The 21033-nt window shown below is 40.1% G+C and overlaps 1 protein-coding gene across 1 annotated transcript in view; it reads left to right on the forward strand.

Moving 5' to 3' along the window:
* The first annotated feature begins 455 nt into the window (after positions 1-455).
* Positions 456-21033, forward strand: part of TMEM132C (transmembrane protein 132C) — a 222058-nt gene continuing 201480 nt past the window's right edge. The window contains exon 1 of the mRNA XM_074844448.1: positions 456-630. Coding sequence (XP_074700549.1) covers positions 555-630 — 76 coding nt within the window. The 5' untranslated portion in view covers positions 456-554. The remainder of the gene's footprint in view (positions 631-21033) is intronic.

Genomic DNA, 21033 nt, shown 5'->3' on the forward strand with positions numbered 1-21033 from the left:
CGCCGGCTCGCGCCGCACGGTCCCCCCCTCCCCTCCCGCCTCCTCCCTCCTCTGAGGGAAAAGTGTGTGCGCGCGGCTGCCGGCGGCCCCGCGATAAAGGCGGGGAAGCGGAGCCGGCTGGAGCCGCAGCGGAGGGCGCTCGGGCGTAGCGGGGCAGCGAGCCCGGGGGCACGGCCCAGCCCTGCCGGCTTCCCCCCCCACCCCCCCCGCCACCATCTCCCCCGGGCTCCCGGAGCTCCTCTCGCCCGCTTGAAAAAAGTTTTGCCCGGGGAGCGCGGCGGTGCCGGGGCCGCCCGTCAGCCTCCGCCCGCCATGGGCGCTGCCCCCCCGGCCCGCCCCCGCTAGGGCAGGCAGGAGGGGAGGCGCGGGGCTGAGGGGAAGGCGCGGAGCCGGCATGGGCGGGAGCCCGCCGCGGGGCTGAGCGGCGCTCCGGGGCGAGGGGTGTGTGCGGGGCTTGGCGATGGCGCGCCCGCGGCGGGCGGCGGCCGGCGAGAGCTAGCGGCGGCGGAGCCCCCCCCGGAGCCGCGCCCGGGACGTGTCCCCGTCTCCTCGGCATGGCGGGGGCTGCCCGCGGCGGCGGGCCCCGCTGCCCGGCTGTCAGCCTGCTGCTCGGAGCCCTGCTCTGCGGAGGTAAGCGGGGAGGCACTTGTCGCCGGGCGCGGGGAGGGGGGGGCGGCTGGTGCTCTGCCGGGGCGAGCAGCGGAGTCACCAGTTGATCGCGTACGGACGGCGCTGGGCTGGTTTGCAGCTACTCGGGCGGCGACTTGAACTCCTTCCTAAGCAGGCGAATTGTTTTCCACCGTAGCGGCGTGTGAACTAAATTACTCCTTCTTCCCTCTTTCCTCTTTGCCTTTTCTCTTCCCTTAAATCCTGCCTCTGGCTCGCTCTCTCTGCTGTTTGTAAATTTCGCTTCCCCTCCCGCCCCCATTTTTTCTCTCTTGTTTATTGCAGTGGTAGGAAACCTTGCAAGCTTGTATCTGACTAAAATGAGAAACAGGGAAAGTTTCCTTTCTTTCTGCCTCAGCGATGATAATATTTACAAATGCGTCTTAATTATTGCGTTGTGTTAAAGGGATCTTTTCTGTGGGAGAGGGCGTCCCAGTCCCAGCTTGGATCTGAATATGGGGAGCAGTGAAAGCTGTAAGAGGCACTGGGAGTCAGTGACAGTGTTTAGGAATAGTGTCCTCTAAATTATATTGGAGTTGTGCGGTGGTAGCTCTAGAGACTGGATAGAAGCCCTGTTACCTGGGCTGGACAAGATTCTTGTTATCTTGATTAAAGGGACAGCTGAGGAACCGGTTTGTCCTAGCAGAGAGGTCATTTGTATGATCTGCTGTTTTTTCTCATCGCTGAACTTCTGTGATCAGAGAGTCCCTTTGACAAAGGCAAATCTTCTCTAAAGTGATTCAGGGATGTAAATCGTGCATGATCCAAACAGGGATTTCTGTGCGGAATAGTAAGTGACTGCCATGTCTCAACGCTTCTTGTTCTCTTGCTCAGTTCATGATAATTTTGGGTATTTTCTAAAAACATACCCTTCTCCCCCTTTGGGGTGGGTGTGTGTGTGTGGAAACTTGTTAAGTTCTCTGCAATTCCTGCTGTTGTTGCCATCTTTAGGAATAAAAAAATAATTTTGCCTTCTATGCTGTTGGTATTAGTGGTGCTGTTTGACTGACATGAGAAGATTACTAATAAAAGAGTCTTCGCTGTTTAGTCTGGTCCAGTCCTGCCAACCTCTCACCCTAGGGTAGTTGATGGTAGAGGCAGTCTTGAGATATACAGAAGTATCTCAAGAGTGAAGCAAGGATGGAATCAGTAGCAATTCATAACGGAACTTTTCCCACCCCGATTGGTAGGGAAAACAAAGTACTTAGCAGGAAATTGCATGGCCTCTTAATGCTGGTCATTTTAATATAGTACATTAAAATTAATGGACATCCCAGTGAATCGACATCCTCTGAAAGTGCTGATGTGAAGAATCTAAAATACAGGTTTCTGTTTTGATTGCTGCAGCCTGGAGGTGAGAATTATATTAGCCTCGTGCTCACCTTCAGAGACTGCATGAGATTAAAACTTGTAAAGAGGGTCTGGCATTTTTCTGGGGCGGCGTGTCTCTTCTGCCATGCAGCTTTGACAGTCACAAATGCATCTTCTCCAATAAGCGTTTGCATTAGACTCAGTATATTGAGTTAGGCACCAATACATGGGCGTTTTCTATCTGGAAATATTTTTATAAGAGAAATACATAGGTTGTGCTTCTTAAGGGTAGGAGAAAGTGCTACAGTGAGAGGTTATAAACAACCCAACCTCGTTAAGCCATTTCTCTCCGCTGGAACCTGGGTCAGCGTTGACTCAGCCATGCTGTAAAAAAGTCAGTAGTGGTGCCACTGCTAGCAGCAGCTGCTGGGGGTTTCTGGGCTGTGCTCTTTGAGAATGAAAGAGAAAATATTACTTTCCTTCAGGGAAGAAAAGCGGAGCTTCTGAGCAGGGAATTTGCCTCTCAGTATTGCTGGGCACAGTATGATTTAGAAAAGAGCCGGTTAATTAAACTTATTAAATAAGGTGTTTGTATGGTTTCCTTGTGAGGCCTTAACAAGCATTTCATTTGCGCTCCCCTTGGGTATTTGCACTCTTTTTGTTGGCGTGTTAGGATAGCAATTGTTCTTGAGAGCTAAAGTCCAACTAAATGAAAGTCACTTTATAGCTTGCAAGCAAAAACGTTTGTAAATGTGCTGAGAAACTTACTATTATAGACAAGTTGTCATTTGCTATTTAAAGAGCTATATTTACTTCTCTGAACTCATTAGCATCTCCTATCAGGCCTGAATTTCTAAGAAAATTCTCCTGAAATGTTGCCTTAGGCTTCAGTGTGCCATTATGCTGTGGTTATTATCTGGCCAATAATGTTAATTCATTCAATCTCAAGAAAGAAGCTTGGCATTTAATTTAAGCCATGCCTCTAGTCAGACCAGGATGTATAAAAAGTCAGTGTGCAAAAGTGCTCTTACATTTAGGTACAAGCACATGTTTTACATACCAATTATTGAATCCCTGTTCCCTAGGTGGAGAGTACGTATGTGAAATCATATTTACATAAGTAAATCCCAAGTGTATATATATTCCTTTCAGGAAATGACCTCTTTTCAGCAAAGTGCTAATGCATGTTCTTAAGCCTCTTTATAGCCAATATGAGGTATTTGTGAGCTTGAAGTAAGAATTTTTTTTTAATTGTTTTCTTGAATCAGAGCATAAGCGCAGACAGAAGATTTACTTTATTGTATAATGCATAAATAACTGGGAACCCTCAGTTTCATATGAGCTGCGAACTAGAACAAGAATCACAGAAACTGGAAATACAGCATCTAGTAAGTCCTAAAAAAGAGTTGAAGGATGCACAGCTAGAGGATTGATTCATCTGCACAAGAAGTACGTATGTGCAAGAAAGCGTTGAACGTGAGCAGATGTTAAAGGTGCGGGGAATTACCAGAATTTAGGTACCTAAGTAGTGTTTGAATACAAATGCAAGCACAGTTGTGCATCCATAGGTTGGCATAGCACCTGCTTTGGTTCTGCTGCTCTTTATACCCCAGTCATGTGATATGCCCTTGGTTTAGTTATGCTGATGTGGAAACTGATTGAAGTGCTTTATGATGAATATTGTTTAATTCTGATTTTAAATTGTTGAAGCAGTGAGGTTTTTTTATATCTTATTTTGAAAGTTCAGTAGCATGGCATACCCTAGTGTTATGGAAAACTTCCTAAATTTTCTTGTTGGTAATTTCATCGCCTTAGTGCTAGCTAAGAACACAGCAGGGACTTGCATTATGTTAAAATATAACTGCATGGAGTTTTGTAAGTGTCTAATCTCTCTTTTGGATATAACACTTTCAAAATGGAGATAGTGCTATTAATATTCTAATTTACTTTGTTTTCATATTTGGTAGTAGATCTTAAAGTTTATGAGACGCTGTACTTACCTAGTAAAATACCCAGCAGTTGTATTATAAATGTCTGTTCAAGCATGCTTCTAAATGCATGACTGTGTGATATAAAATGTCATACCTGTAATTGCTTTTCTAATGCATAAATACATGTCTGGCTCTTGAATTAGGGAACTAAGTATTTGTATGAAGTGAAGTAATAAACAGCCAGACATTATGTTTTCTTAAATGGCTAAATGTTAGTAAGTATTGACAAACTGTGTTCATTGAGATGAAAGGATGGGGGTTTTACTGAGAATTGAGATTTAGTTCTGTGTTTTTCTTTTTAAACTCTACTGACAAAGCAGTAGTTCAGCACCACTGGAAAGGTGACTTGTAAGGAATAGCTAGAAACTCTGAATAACAGCAAATTTGCTAAAAATGTTGGTATACAGACTTTCCTGGGTAGAGTTTTGAAGGTAGTGCCCCTCTGCAGTAAATCTCTCTGAGCTGTTGTTTGTAACTGTGGTTAGGGTCATGCCTATTTAAGGCAGTTAGTCAAGAGACAAATAAGTAACTGAAAGTTTGAAATCTTCAGAGTATGATCGTGCCATTGAAGAGGTGTCAGAGAATTGCTGTGCTGATCCCAATTTTCTTCAAGGCTTTGGTGAACTCTTTGATTTACTCGTATGCTGAATGCAAGTTAGTGCTGCCACACTGAGATTTTGGCAGTAGTTCACATCTGGCAGGCTCCACTAGATGTGTCCTGGCTATTTTGAGAGAGACAAAAAGCAGATTATGATAAAAGATGCAAAAGTAAAAAGGTAACAAGTTGAGAGAACTTAAATGTGTAAAGACAGTAATTGAAAATCATCTAATATCCATGTTAAAAAGGTGAATGAGAATGCAAGAGAAAGCAAACACATATTGTGGATGATTTAAAATAATACTTGTCCATCAGTTTGAATGAGACGCTTACTGAATACTAGGTAGATTTGATACCAAAGAGGAAAGCGGATTTAGTGAAAGGAGAGCTGTGTAGCAGGAATCAGACTGTGCCTTTACTGTCAAGAATACTACTGTCTTGCTGTTTTCATCGGTCATTTCCTTCTTTCTCTCCCTGTCTCTCACCCACTGTGATTGTCATTTTGTTGGTGAAAGACTTGATTCTGGTTTGGCCACTTTGTCCAGTGGGACCTTTTAGTTTGCTTACTATCTAAACACTACAGTGATGCAAATACAGGTAACATCTTGTGATGCTATAAAGTGTTAACTTAAGGTGTTTGACTGAAATTTAAGTGCTATGTCCTTCATAGTGATAAGCAGTAACTTTCTGGCCAGAAAACTTGCTTTTGTCTAGTTCAAACTCTTGTCCTGACTTGCTCTTACAGGCCTCAGTCCTTTATATTTTATTCAGTCTTCCTTACAGCCTCAGTACCCTAGCAAAACAGTTTCACAGTGTTCAGCTCTTCAAGCAGTTGTACTGTTTTGTGTTCTGTGGACTGGCTCAGGCTCTAGTGACAGATGTGACCCCTTTGAAACAGGGACGGACAAATGGCGCATTGAAAGTTCATAGCTTCTGCAGTCTCCTCACTTAGAGGTATCTGGTAAAAGCCTGCGGATGCATCTAGCTTTGGAAATAATTTCAGTCCAGTAGTGCCTGTGTCTGTTTTAGTTAGCAAATGGAAATACTCTCTCTTTATCTATTTGTTCACATTTTTTTGGGTCAGTACACAGCCTCAGGTCACCATTTTTCGTTTCAACTGTATCTAGTGAAATGACCCAGTGAGTCTACTCTTCTATTTTCTTTGCTATTCTAAAGCATATTAATCTGTTGAGCTTGAATTCCATAAACAGTGTCATCCCCATCACTAAAATTACAGGCATCTTTGCAGCACTGGTCAATTAGGTGAACTTTTCTTTAGGGAAGTACATTTTGACTAAGTGGTTCTTTGCCACTACACTTAAGAAATGTGCTAATGTCTTACTGTTGCATCACTGACATCTTGGGTCAGTAACTTTGTGCTTAGACACAATCTTTTCCAGCACTTCTTTTGCTTGAATAACACAGATCATGCTAATCGTAGTTCCACTGTCATTATCAAAAGCGTTCTCTTACAACTGTGCAGTTTTAGCAGCTTGACAGATGTAAACAGCTAGACAAGTCTCCTTAAGTGGACGCTTATATACCACAGTAAGAATTTAATCTGATTTTGCCATCCGCTAGTGTTACGAGTGTCATGTGTGAGGTCAAACACCTTTTTTGTTAATTGTTTCTTCTCACATAATATTTTCCATGTTCTTCTACAGTTGTTATAAAGTTTCTATCATTCAGTAGAAGAACAGCATGAAATTTTTAATGTGTCAATCATAAATACATTAATGTTTGTTGTTACCAGAATTTTTGTGTTTGGTGGTTTCGGTTGTATGTTCTTTAAGATCAGGAAACACAAACCTGCTGCGAAGGGAGATTGTAAGTGAATTGCCCTTTTCAATACTATGAAGCAAACACTAAGCCCCAAAACAGTGGTTTAGAAGTTGACATTTATATGAAAACTTTGAAGTTAAACAAGAATGTAAGCAGGGAAGCTTGCTTAATTATGACTTTGAAAAAAGTTTATGCTTTTGGATGGAAAAAAAGACTTAATGGTCTCCTGGCACATTTAAAAGTCAGTTTCTCTGTGCATGAAGAGAGAATCTTAGGTAAATAAAAGGTAAGCTGGTATCCCATGATACTGATGCAACAGAGGGCTTGGGTTGGTCTGCTAGATTCCACTCATTAACTGCAATATGCAATCACAGAGTATAGGTGTTGAAATATATCTGCCAATACATCTGCTATTGTTATTACTTAGATATTTGTTGCATTTTTCTGCTTGATAATATTTTTCAACTGAGCAGTTATTCATTTGAAAATATTTTTGAAACTGATATAATTTACAAAACAATGTACTTTTAAAATTGTGCTTGCATCTAAAATTTGCTTAGATAATATTTTTTGACGTTAACTACTTCACATAAAATTATCAGTTTGACTTCTAGTAAATGTATTCAAATAAAAATTGATAATAGCATAGCTACTCTAAGGAGCACATCATTAGTATTTTTCTGTAATAGTGTTTTGATATTACAAAAATGAATCAGCTCTCTATAACTGCTATGAAAAAATTTGTCATTCCAAATGACTTTTGAAAAGCATTTTAACTTTACGTAACAATTTAAATTTTTTTCTTCTGATTGAGAATAAAAGTAAGCTTCAAAATGTTAGTTTTTGTCCTTGTGAAATTCCATTTTCCAACCAGTTGTATTGCCTGAGGGTGCAGTTTCTTACCAGCTTGAGCCAATGTAAATTGATGCTGCCAGGTTTCTGCCCTCTCCCAAACTGAGCAACCCTCTTTTTGTGCCAACTCTGGCATGCCTCTGATTCCTCTGTAAGCTGCTTCAGGGAGATAAAGCACATAAAATACTTTTTTCTTTTTTTTTAATAAAGGGTATGTTTGTATCACCTTGGGATCAACTTACTGCTTGTATAAGCAAAAAAGAGGATGGGCCCAGTGGGGGAGGGACAGCTTAAACAAATATGGTACTGCAGCCTAGCACTTGCAGTGGTATGGCTTTAATTTGTTCGTGGGACACTATAGAAAAAAAAAAAAAGGGATTGTTGTGGGAGTTGCTTATGTTATATATCCAATGCAGGATATTAAACACTGAGAGGTTAGAGAACATGAGGCACTTGGTAAACGATGCAGCTTTGATTTCTGTATTGGGTGTGCTTTCTCATTTTGGTGATTCTGTATCATTTTCAACAAATAAAAGTGAGGCTTACATTAATGTATCGCCATTTCCTCATGCAGGTAGAATGGACTTTTTGATGCTTAGGAAAAATTATTTTCCTGAATTCAAACCAAACCAAATACATGCCATCCCCCCCCCCCCAAATAAAAAAAAAAAAAGCCCCAGACTTCAACTTCTTTGCACTGTTATTGCAAACAGGACTGGTAGCACTGCTTCTTATTAGAATTGCCATTAAAAGAGTTTGGGTTTAGTTTCTTATAAATTCCCCAACCATTAACTGTTTCAGCTAAAATATTCCATGCCAAGCATCTGCCTGGGATTGAATACATCTTTTTCTTTTCCAGAACTTCAGCCAAGAGTTCAGTGGTTTACAAGAACAGAGCTAGTAGAAGGGGGGTAAACTGTATTTTCCTTTGTTTAAAAATAGTTGCTACAGTATGTTGTGGTTTTTGGTTTTTTTTGTTTTTTTGTTTTTTTTTTTTTTTTGCCAGAGCCTGGGATGCAGAATGCATTCCTATAGTAGTGATGTGTTGTATATGGAGGAGAAAGAGAGTTGGCCAGGTGGGGTGCAGGCCTGCTGTAATGACTGCTGCTCCAATGCCCAGTGTAACCTAGATCCTTCCTGTTGCCATCAGTGTGTATGGAGTCAAGCCCAACTGTTTCCTGATTTAATTAATGATTTTAATTCTTGTTGTCTGCAGCTGAATCACTCTGTCAGTCATTGTACAATGCTATTAGGCTTGTGTTGAGACTTGTGTTGAAACCTAACTGACCAGTGGCCTGTATTTACTGGGCTCTTAGAACATGCTTGTTACATACACTTACTGCAGTGTTTGCTCAGTTGGTGGTGTGTATGTGCTGGTGGAAAAAGTAATTATGTCTCATGCATCTTTATTCTTTTAAACCTGATTCATTTTTGCACGACTTGATGTGGTGCTTTTTTCTTTATAATTTCATATCTCTGTAGAAAGAGCCAGAATGTTTGTTTCTGCTCTGTAGGACCAAATGACCTATCACTCTGCTGGCATGAAATATAGAGTAGCAAATACAATAAATAACTACTGTGGAGAAGGTAATATAGTATTGACTTCTCAGTACCTGTTAATTTTCACTGATTGGAACATCAGAGAAGAGGGAGATTGAATTTGGCTGCCCCTTAGTGAGGGTGGATGTCTGCTTGTGAATAGTATTAGCCTGAAAACTCATGAAGGTTTTCAGTTTTGCAACAGATTTATGTAAAAATTTGTAGAGGGACAATTTGTATTACACTTTTTGCCATCCTTCCTAGTAACTTTAGGTTGCCATTCCTCACAATTCTGAATTTTTAATGATGAGTTTGATGTAGGATTTCTTTCTTATCTGCTCTGCTCTTCCGGTGGGTACTCTGAAACTTGATGATGTGTTTCACAGCTCCAGGTGTGCAGTATCGAACTGTTTAGATGGAAAAGATGCTTCTCTGTGTGTAGCTGTAATTTGGGGTTTGGACTTGGGTCGTACAGAGTATGGGTAGCATAACTAGAAAAGGCTCCACATTTTCTGGAGACAGCATCTGTGCTATAAAATGCTTGTTCAGTGAATTTCTATGTGACATTCTTTGGCGCTAATAGGCAAAGGGAGTTGCACACGCCTAACGTAGGTGTAAAGCCTGTGCCTCTTGGAAAAGCTGATGTGACATTACATGAGTTTGTGATTGTTCTTGACTGGGTCTCTTGTGTCTTTCCTGGAATGTCTTTATTGTATATCTTCAAATCTTAGTCCTTTAGATGACAAAACTTACTATTAAAAAAAATAATAAATTGTGTTTTATTTGGCAGAGCAACTAATCATTATATTTTCCATCTTTTATAAATGTTCAAAAAGACAGTCTTTTATGAGAGTTGCTATTGAGCTCATACTGTTTTAAATGCCTTTGTGCTTCTGTTGTTCATAATCATCTCATTGACAATTTCAGAAGGAAATCTATTAAAAGAATTCGGAAATAGGGAGCTCTCTTCCCATGTATTTGTGTTTAGCATGCCCTTTTCTCATTCCGTCTTGGCGAGAAAAGGAATATTTTAAGGGGAAGAGCAAGAAATTGTAAGTAGGGTTCCCTGCTTTCTTTAATTCTCTCTCCAGCTGTATGTGCAAATACGAATGCTTAGGTAACCTCTCATTTAATTTGTTCATCTGTAAAATGGGAATGACTATAGCACTTGATTAGCTTTTTGTTATCATAATGTGGGTAGAACAATATTTTCTTCTTTGGGGTAAAATTGCAAGTTCTTTTTACAATAATGTCTGCAACTCATTAGATAGTAATGTGAATTATTACTGTTTCATTTTTACCCAGGAAAAAACCCCACTCTGATACAAGATGAGCTTCTCATAATGATACTCAGCAATTCACTGGAGGTGCTCGTTAGTCATATTTTCGTATTCATTTCATAAACTAATGTGGTGTGCTTTGGAATGTCAGCAAACTAGTAGAAGGAACTTTTCCATTTGTGTGTGACATAATGGAATTAGTATAGTCTCTTTTTTCCTTTGGAGTGTCACAAGCAGTCTGGAGCAGTCTGGTGCTGACTGGTCTTGAAAGACAAATGCTGGTCTGGAAGCACCTATAGTGCAATGTCCATCTGGGAGGTCTTACTTTATTAGATTATACAGTTATTCAAAGAACCACAGATTTATGGTGTTGCCTTGGCTATTTCATGGATTAAAGTTGGATATCACTATATTTCAGGCTTAAAGCTTCACAAGTCCTCAAAGCTTCAGGCTTCCATTGAACTTTAGTCTTGGTTTTGAAAATTCATTTAGAATTAAATTAGCTGTAGTGATGAAACTGTGGCACTTTAATAGGAAGCATCAGATGACATTTAAACACGATCATGTAGTGCAGTAATGTCAGAACTGGTGTGAGGTAAAAGTCATGCCTTTAGGCGATATTGTTCAGGAAAGTCACAAAATGCAAATAGTTTATTTGAAGAGTACTTACATTGATTTGTTTTTGTTTTATTTGGGGAGAGGAAAAGGATTCACTTTTGTCAGTAGCACGGATGTGTAAAGTTGGACTTGAATCTACAGTTCTGAGTGACTGTAATACTTTGGATCCTGATCTAGATCCTGAAATGGATCTCTCAACTTTGTATATTGAATCAAACTGACAGTGGTCCAAACCCACTTAAACTTTAGGACTGTTTTGACCTTTTTTTTTTTTTTGTACTTTGTGGCTCTTGCACCTGCTCTCTACATTTACCATTTAATAAGAGGATGTCAAATTGAAGCCTTGGGTTGCCAGTGCTTATTAGTTTCTCTTGACTTTTTGTCGTTCATTATTTTATGACTGTGGACTTTTCTGAAATGAAAGATTAGATTTTAGTGCTAGAACCTGTACATGAATAACTGCCAAGACACTGACATGAACTGTGAGCTGATCACATTCTAGCTCTTTTGTAATGAAGCAAATTCTGCTCCGTGGGCATTCTGTCATTCCCTACATATTGCAAGCGAAAGCCTGGTTCTACTTATTTCAGTAGGAGTCTTGCTATTCATCAAGATTTCAACCCACATATATGTTGCTCTGTGTGTGTATATATATATATATATAACAATTCATGGTTGCTTGGTAAAGTGTCTTCAGTCTACCTCATTTTACCATCCAATTTCCCTTCCCCTGAAGGGAAACAGGTTTGATGAAGAGGACATTCGTAGTGCTATTCACATCCAAAGAACAGTTTTGTATGAATTCTTCTTTAACAGCATTTACATATTCCTTTGCTGAAACATGGGAGCTAGTTCAAGATGCCAGCTATAATTTGGCACTGCTAGACCCTGTCAGAGTTGAAGTGATTTTGGAAATATCTCTCTTTTCCTTCTAATTAGTCTATGTTTATAAGTGATAGGTCCTGTTCACATAGTTCAGTTTCAGCATCCTTCACGGGAGGATGTTTAAAACGATTCATCTGAGTCCAAGTGTTCAAATAATTTAAAGTACATTTAATCCACATTATTTGGCTGTTACAAGTAAAGGCATTTTAAATATATTTATCCTTGGCTACTTATTTCTTTGTGAAAACTAACATAATAATATGTAACCAGAATTTTCAGTTATTCTGCCTCGTGTCTTTGTGCTGGGTTTGTGTGTGTGGTGGGGTTTTTGGTAGAGAGGGAGGGGACTACAGTGGTGGCCCCTGTGAGAAGCTTCTTGAAGCTCCCCTGGCTCCAAGTCAGACCCGCCTCTGTGCCAAGACTGAGCCAGTTAGCGATGGCTTAGTGCCTCTGTGGTAATGTGTTTAAGAAGGGGAACCTGGAAGGAGGAGTTGGAGTTGTGAGGTGGATAGCTGTGTGAACACTGAGGTCAGTGGAGGAAGGGAGGGAGGTGCACTGGTGCAGCCCATGGGGAGAGGGCAGGCTGTGCCCCTGCAGCCCGTGGAGGTCACCAGTGGAGCAGACGCTGACCTGCAGCCTGGGGAGGACCCCACGCTGAAGCAGGTGACTGTGCCTGAAGAAGGCCAGGACTCTGTGGGAAGAAGCCCCTGCTGTTGTAGCTCATGCTGGGAGGACTGCAGCATGCAGGAGGGACACGTGCTGGATCATCTTGGGAAGGGCTGTGGCCCGTGGGAAGGACTCGTGTCAGAGAAAGTTTGTGGAGGACTGTCTCCCATGAGAGGGACACCACGCTGGAGCAGAGGAAGAATGTGAGGAGTCCCGCATCCACCCCCCCACCCCGAGGAGGAAGAAGCAGCAGGACTGACTGCACCTCCCCATTCCTTTCCCCCTGTGCCACTGGCGGGGAGGAGGTGGAGGTGTCAGGAACAAATCTGAGCCCCAGAAGAAGGAAGGGGTGGGCGGAAGGTATTTTTAAGATGTGGTAATGCTTCTCACTGTCCTACTCTGTCTGTTAAGCGGTGGTGGTGTTAGTGTCTGAAATAAATTTATGTTTTTTTTCTTCCCCTAATGAGTCAGTCTTTTGCCTGTGACTGTAATGGGCGAGTCATCCCTCTCTGTCCGTATCTCAATTCCTGAGCCTTTTGCTTTATTTTCTCCTTCCCAGCCCTGAGAGGGAAGGGGCAAGTGGGTGGCTGCTTGGTGCTTAGTTGCACTCTGAGCTCAAACCATGCCAGTCTTTCAGTAACCCTGTACAGTTTCTGGAGGCAGAGAGACAGGCTCAGGTGTTTCAGTGGAAGTTTTGTCCAAAGTTTTATCAGCATAACAGTTGTTCATTTCATCTATGGCTTTGTTGGATAATAGTTCATGTAGTGTTTTCTGTCTTCATCTAACGCTGCGTACTCCTGAATGTTAGTATTCTTTGTTTGGTATAGCTGAGTGATATGAAAGGGGTGGAGGGTGGAAAGCAAGGACGATATTTTCATTGGTAGACTATAGAGTTTGGGTGTTTTAGTTCTTACTGGTGGTTGGAGTTGTGTCAATATCATTGCTATAGTTACTGTTACTGGTGATCTAGTTAGTGGTCTTTGGTGTTCAGGAGGGTGCTTCATCTGACCAAATGTAGATGTCTGCTTTAGAGTGAGGTGATTTGCTCTCTGGGTTTCGGCTGGAAGTGTTGTCTGTATCTCTTTGACCATGGGGGGAGCCACAACTTGTCTATACATAGATGTTGATATTATAGCGTTGTAGTGTAGGGGAGATTAATGCACCCCATATAGACTTATTTTTCAAAGAGTACATGGGCCTGTAGCTTCTGTTAAGTGGACAGCAGTTTTTGGAAATCCATCCTATTTGCACAGATTCAAATTCTAACTTAAGTATATAAGTTAAGATCCTAAATTACTCTGTGTTCCTATGATCACAGAAAAGTAAGAAATGCTTCCTGTGAGTGATTCAGGTTGGTGTGATGTTCTGACTCCAAAATGGCCTTTATTCTTCCATCATCAAAGTCTTGCACAGGTAAGATCCATGTTTAGATGCCTCAGTTATGTAGAATGGATCTGGGCATATATGACTTAAGTTGGACACACACAACAGAAAATCTCCCAAACTTGAAAAATAATGAAACACACCAGTTAACATTTAATGCACAGAAATACTAAAGGACATAACTGGAAAGGTCCCTTTTCTGTCACCTGTGCTCTGTTATGTGGATTTGGTTTTCCAAAGTTGTTACTCTAATATATGTCATCCAACCTTCCACCTTCTTAGAAAACAAGTTGTGGATTGCCAGCCTATGATTTTGTGCATTTCTAATAATCTTTGAAGAAATATACTTAGGTTTATATTGAAATTTATATTCTATATTAATATGGCACAAAAGAAAATAGCACTCCATGTAAGTACAGGGTGAATATGACACCCTCACCCCCTTACCTTGTAATTTTGAATTTGTCTCGCCACATTTTAGATTTTAGCTGCTCTTAACTGAAAATGAAATCAAACAGTGTGAGCTTTTGGGAAACTGTTTTGAAGAAAGAGAAAATGCAAACCACATGGTATACTTACAATGTGAAGACTTAGTGAAGAAATCCTTCTTCATTGGAAAAATGAACTCTGGTGGGTTTACTAAGCAACATTTCAAAGCAGTTTGAGATGAAAGGTCTGTGGTCTAATTCATTGCACATGTGATATTTCCTAATGGGTCGGTGTTATATTGAAAAAGAAGTCAGGGAAGTGCGGTAAAATTGAAGGGTTTTTTTTTCTGAATTGGTAGTTTAAAAAAATGAGTTTAATCACATTTTTCTATCTAAAATGTGACAGATATCTGTATATTAGAAAATCACATCTAGATGAACTGTTCAACACTTTCCACTATAAATACCCTTTTAAAATGGGACTTACTCAAGCTGTAGCAGTTTTAGCATGGAGTTTTCCATGCTGCATATTTTCGGACTGATTTGGGAAGGTTTCTGTGAAGTGGTTCAGTTGTTTCTGAGAACAAAGCCAGCTAGAAATCCTGAGTTCTAGCCAGCTAGAATAATTTCCATGAGCAGCACTATTTGGGTTAAATCCTGTGATTTTCACTGTTAGAGGCAAAGATAGATGGTGTTTTCCTTAATCTCTCTTTCTGAAGTGATGATGATGTATGAATGCTAGCATTCATTTTTACTGAGTAAAATTCATGACTGCAGATAACTCTTGCAAACATGTCCCTGCATTAAAAAAGGCACATAAAAAAGGGGATAAAAATATTTTTGAAGCTGTATAGCTTTTGGTCTAATTCCATGAAAAATCTATTCAAAGTTGCCAGACTTTTAAGTCTGAAAATTGGCTTTAGTCTATTCTTAATGCAGAATTGAGAGGGTGACAGCAGCATTATTCTGAGAATCTTGTCTTTGTGGTGCACACTGCATCTCAGCTACCAGAGCTGCACAGGGGTTTTCTTGGGTATGTTCCTCTTTAACTGTCATAAGTCATCATGGGCCCAGTTTCCGGGGCAAAAGCTGCAGAGCCACAGAGGCTCTCGCATGCTCTCAGAACTACTCCTTCCTCTATTCTGTTTCATGCAGAAAAGGAGGAGGAAGCAATCTCGGGGCATGACAAGGGTTAAGGAACAGGTGGTTATCTACGGGACTGCTGTCTCATTTTGTACACAGGATGGATAGCTTCCTGGGAAAAAATCCCAGTTTTTGTACTGAAGGAGGTTATTGTCTGTGGACTTCTGCTTCATTTGTTAGAGAAGCTGGAAGGTGTGTAGATGTAACAGGCTCAGCATGGGTTTAACTTCTGAATCTGTGTAGAGAGGAACTTTGGCATTTTTGAGTATAAGCAGCCTCTGTGGCTGTCACTGTTTTTCATTCTCAGTGTTGGTGACAGCATCCTAGAACATATTTTTAATAGCCCTTCAAAGACCACAAGATTGTCCTCATGAGCCAAATGCAAACTACAAAAGGAAGATAGGCAGAGTATATCTGGTTCTAAGCGTTTTATGTTACCTCTCAGAAACTTCCTTGGCATTCAGGACTCCATTTTCTGAATCCCTTCTTTATCTTTACTTGCTGGATAAGTTTGCAGGTTAACTTGTATCTCATGGAAGGAGCAAAGATTGTAGGAAGATAAAACGGAGTTTAGTAATACTCTGGGGAATTATATTCTGTTCCTGACACAGAGTTAGTGCTTTGCTTGGAAAAAAAAAAAAAGCGCCAGTTTTTGTTATGCTTTCATATTTTTATATAGCTGTCCCTAACATAAGCAAGGGATTTGCTCAGACCTTACGCTAATACTGTATTCTTCAGAAAATCAGCCCATAGGTTTTCTAAATTAGGCATCTGTATTAGCAGATGCTTCTGAGACCGTAGTTACTAATTTTGCTGTGCTGCACTTCATTCACCCTGACAAAATTATAGAAAATTCTGTTCCAGGAAAGTGTTGTGTAAGTAAATGTATTAATATTTCTGAAGTGTTCTGTATAGTAGCATGATAAGCTGCATAAAAAGTTTATCAGAATTTTAATAATTCAGTGCAACACTTAAATATTGTGTCTTGAATTAATGCATAGGGTTATACATAATGATAAAGAAATGGTGAGCAGCTGTCCATTCTGTCAGCCTTAGGCAGAAGTTCTCTGGAAGAAATAATACGTCATTAAAGGCTGTATCTTAATGCATATGTATGTGGGGATGAATTAAGTTTAAGTCTGGATTTCCTTATTACTTTTTTAGTGCTTTCCTTGGCAAACTTAACATTCTTTTTTGTGAAGGAACCTTCTGGCTCATTGTAGGCTATTCCTGCTGCTTTTAATATCCTTTGAGATTGATTCATGAAGTGCCAACATCTTGAGCTGTGGAAAAAGAGTAAGAATCCTAAAGAAAGACCCTGGATACATGGGAATAGATTTGAACTCAGACTCTTTCTGTGCCACTTTGATCTGAAAGAGACATCTTGTGATTCAAAGAGCCTTTACTGTTAATTAAGGCCATTGATTCAATCAGTTTCAGTTTGATTAGAAACTGATAGCATTAGCAAAGTGTATAAAGACAGCATCTGGACCAGGTTTATTGGAATAATATTTTAGGAAACTAAAAGTGGTTTCTCACATAACTTTTGAACATGTCTGTATGTGATAACTACTTAGAGGAAAAAAATCTTTGCAGGTAGATGAGCTCAAGAACATTTTTATATTAGTGACATTCAAGTGACTAATGTCCTGGTGTAGGATAGGTCAATGTATGTTTCCATTTCACTAGCTGACAGTTCATCACGGGAGAATGAAGTTGTGAGGAAACAAAAGAAAATGGCAGTGAAGAGTTCAGTGGAAGGATGTTAGAATACCTAGCATAGCTCTAGGGGATGGTGGTGGACCCACAATGCAGCCACCTTGGAGCGGTGCATGTTTTGAAAACTTACCAACCACAGCTGTCACGGGAAGAAGAGCCTGTGACTTTTTTGGCTTCTTTTCATTAGGTCTTTGAGCAAAGTGCAGGAAAAAAAGAAAATCAAAGTGATGTTTCCCTATAAACTAGTCAAGTGGCCACATTTATGACTGGCTGTATGTGCTTTGAGTTGTTTGAGAAGTATCTCTGATTTAGGAACACTTTTATAAGATGCGTCTCGGTAGCTTTCTGGTGAGATAGAGCAGCAGAAACTGTACAAAAATAAATGATAAAACTTTATTTGTCTCTTACCTGTGTAACTTTACTGACCTGCAAGAAAAATAATAATGGCTTCTCGTGTGTAGCCTGAGAAGCTAGGATTGAATGGAATTGGACACTTTGGCAACATGGCAAAGCTGCAGCTCAAGGCTTGATCTTGCCAAGGTCAGTAATCTTGGTATTGGACTTGCAGCTAATACAGTGTAGTGGCTGGGACTTACTAACTTTCAGTTCAATTAATGCTGCTGTTCTGTAATAATTCTTAGTTATCTCTGAGCAGGTCAGTTAGTGGATTCTTCTCAGCCCACTGTAGTTACTAACTGAGGTATGCTGTTAAGGAGCTACCTTATTTTAGAAGAGGAGGACAAAGTTCTATACATGAAAGACATCACTGGATAGCGATTGAGGCCATCTGAGATCTGATTCCTGACTTCTTCTGGAAACATCCTTGTTTCTTCCTTGATTATAGAAAGTGCTGAAGGAGACCCTAAATTAAATGCTTAGATTTAATGGAATTGATCTGTGCAGGCGTTTGTCATTTCCCATTTTATTGTGTTCCATTGTGTCACACTGCATGCAGAAGAAATATTTTTTTCCCACCAGATTTCAGATGCTATGGAATTCCCTAAAAGTTCTTTGCAGCTGTCAGGGAATGAGGATTGAACACACTGCAGAAAAGGCTGAGCATGTTCAAGGTCAAGAATGGTACTGACCTATGTGATTGATACTACATGAATACTACAAGAACCTCTCACAGTTTTTAATCTGATGCATTTTTTAGGTCTGCATTTAAACTTTTTTCTAGGCTCCTAAAAATAAAGAAGTCAGAATTCCTTTAAGATCTTTGTAAACATTCCTGCTAACTAAGCTATTAAGAGTGGGGTTGGGAGAATCTATTTACAGATTTTTTGAATGTAACATTAATGTTTTGAGAATGCCTTTGTCTGTTGTATGAAGAAGTTCCTTACAGTCAGCTTACAAAATAAGACTTTGTTCTTTGAATGTCACAGTGGTAATTTCCTTCAATGGGTGGCAGAAATAGGGTAGTAAGACGCTCCGTTAATTACTTCAGGTTTTTGCAAAAGACAGGAAAATATTAAGTGTTTAGAGAGAAATAGAAGCAAGTGTCGTCTTTTAAAGTCTCAAGAGAAGTCTATTCAATGGGTATAGAGTTCCTGGATACTTCCTAGAGTGCCTGTCAGTGCCTTACGTGATTATATTTTCATGTGTTTACTTACATATCAACAGCAAACTATAGTGCAGGAGATTCCTTAGCTGATAAAGCAGGTTTTATCCTCATATCCTTCTTGCAAGAGGGCTTACTTGAAAGAAAAAGAAATATTTTGTAGGCTTTTTTGTTTTCACTGTGTGAACATAGACCAGTTATTTGTAGTTCTGATAGCTTCTTTCTGGAACCTGTTTTGGTTTCCTCTGGAAACTTATTTTATTCTCTCACTTTTTTCCTCCTTAGATACAATCTATTTAAAAAAACCAAAAAAACCTAAGGAAGTGGTGGTGTTCAAACAGTTGTAACTGAGAACAGAAATCTTTGATTTAGACAGCACAGCAGTACACTCTGTGTTTCAGAAGCATAAACTTTCCTTTAATAAGCAGAAGTGACCTGGAGGGTTTCTCATAAGTTTAGTGAGTGGAGCGATAGCACAGAGATTGGATGCATCATGGTATATTATAAAACCCAGAATGAAATCCAGAATTTTCATGCAGACAGTGAACCCAGAAGCTCTGCTTCATTCAAGTCTCCAAGATGATCTGCAAAGCACATGGGACTTTGTCTGCTGTGTACGCAGAACAGCTCAGTATATCACCAAAACAACATCAGGCAGCTTAATTTGCTGCTATTCCTATTCAGACAGGCTGCCCACATCCAGATTATCAGTAGATACATCTGCAGACATGCTGTGCTTCTTACCAGTCCCTGGACTTGTTCTCAAGAGCTGTGTAGATACAGCCAGTGAGCTCTCTGTTAGTTATGAAGGTAAGTCCACAAATTCCATGCCACGGGTACCAGGTGTAGATTTGGGTTCTGGCCAGATTGTCCTTGGCAGGACAAAGTTTACTGGCATCTTGTTTTATACTTTGCTTGTTTTTTAAATGTGGCTATTATGTTGGCCGAGTTCCCATAGTAAATTATTTTTATGTACCTAATTCATTCTCAATGAAACAGACCAATCCATTAAGGATTCTGTACTAAAAACTGTAGCTCATTATGTGTTCTTGTGGTGTATGACATCATTAGAATGCCACAAGTTAATTACATTCTTAATTACAGCTTTGTATTGAATTAGGGACCTATTATACATAGAATAATTGAAAACCTGCTGAGATCAAGTCTGGTAACATCTAATTGTATCCCATGATTTTTTTTTCCCCTAAACTTTCAGTAAAAACTGGTATTTCATTTAGCATGGTTTTAATTAATTGACATGAGAAATGTAATTAGAGCTGAGGCAATGGACCAACTATCTTAAAACAATCACTTGGAAATTAATCATATTTTGGGGAACAGTTAACAGTTTCCAGAGCAGGAGCTACTCTGCTGCATTTCTGGAAAAACCTTGAGCAGGCATAATTGAAGAGAGGACTCGCTGCTCTTCAGAGAGAAGAAGGATTCGAATGTTTGGAGACATTCACAGTGCTCTTTCAACCTAAGGAAACTTGATATGCTTGCAGCTTCAGGCATCAGAAACCCAAGAATAGCACAGGAAGAGAACTAAGATCTAACGATTTTCGGCGGTATTGTACCAGGAGTAGAAGATGTTACTGGTGGCCTGGAGGGCTGAGAAGTTCTTTCCCAGCTTTTCTTGGCTCCAGTGGTATTACCTGCTACCTGCCAAGAGCAGAAGAGTTTCACCTTAACATCACTGAGAGCAGGTTGTGAGTTGGACTTCTTGAAATTTCTGCCCTTGTTTTCCAATTCCCATCCTATATATGGATGTGGCAGAATTTTTTTGGGATCTGCTTTGCTGTCCACCATCCAAAGAGCACTATTGCAGGTAACAGGAAATTTTTTTATTTCCTCTTTTCTTTCTTTCTGAACATGTTAGCTCATTCTTGCCCTTGATATCAAGACTGGGTAGTTAGCAAACTAGACAGGACCTGGTAGTGAGAGTGGTGACCAGTTAGTGGATGAACACGTTGGGCATCTTTTCTGCTTTTGACAAAAGTCTTGTCTGTGATCTTAGAACTGGCTGGATTTTAAAGAATTTATCTGAGAAGGAAATGCTACTGAACAGTTTTTTCAGTGACAGAATTTCTGAGGCTGACATCTAATCAGAAGATTTGGGTCTGTCCCTCTCTTTCACTTCCTTTCGTAGAAGCCTTGAAAGTTGTTTAGTTTTGTATTTTGCTTTGTGATTTTGTTTGGTTTTGTGTGTTTGGGGTTTTTTTTAATGGAAGTCTCTTTTTTTTTTTTTTTTTCTATCGGTATATTTCCATAGAGACAAAGCATTTCATTTAAATCAACCTGCAACAAAGCTTTAATTCTGGGGTGAAGAATAATACTCATTTGCTGTTTGCAGAAAGATTTGTTTCAGGACATACAGTTGTTATATTTCCTATGTATAGCCTGAGTTAAAGGATCTGACATTTTCCTGTTTGATATCTCTAAAATTAATGTGCACATATTTAGACCTGCCTATACATAAATATGCATATGCTTTGTTTATAAATGGAGAGCATATGCAAGGATAAAACTGCTGTGTGAGAGCAGGTTTAAGAGATCTCGCTGTGCTTGGACACAAGCAGAAAAACACTGGGTACATCAACTGAAAACTGGC

This window comes from Strix aluco, chromosome 18 (assembly GCF_031877795.1).
Source record: "Strix aluco isolate bStrAlu1 chromosome 18, bStrAlu1.hap1, whole genome shotgun sequence".
Taxonomy (NCBI): domain Eukaryota; kingdom Metazoa; phylum Chordata; class Aves; order Strigiformes; family Strigidae; genus Strix; species Strix aluco.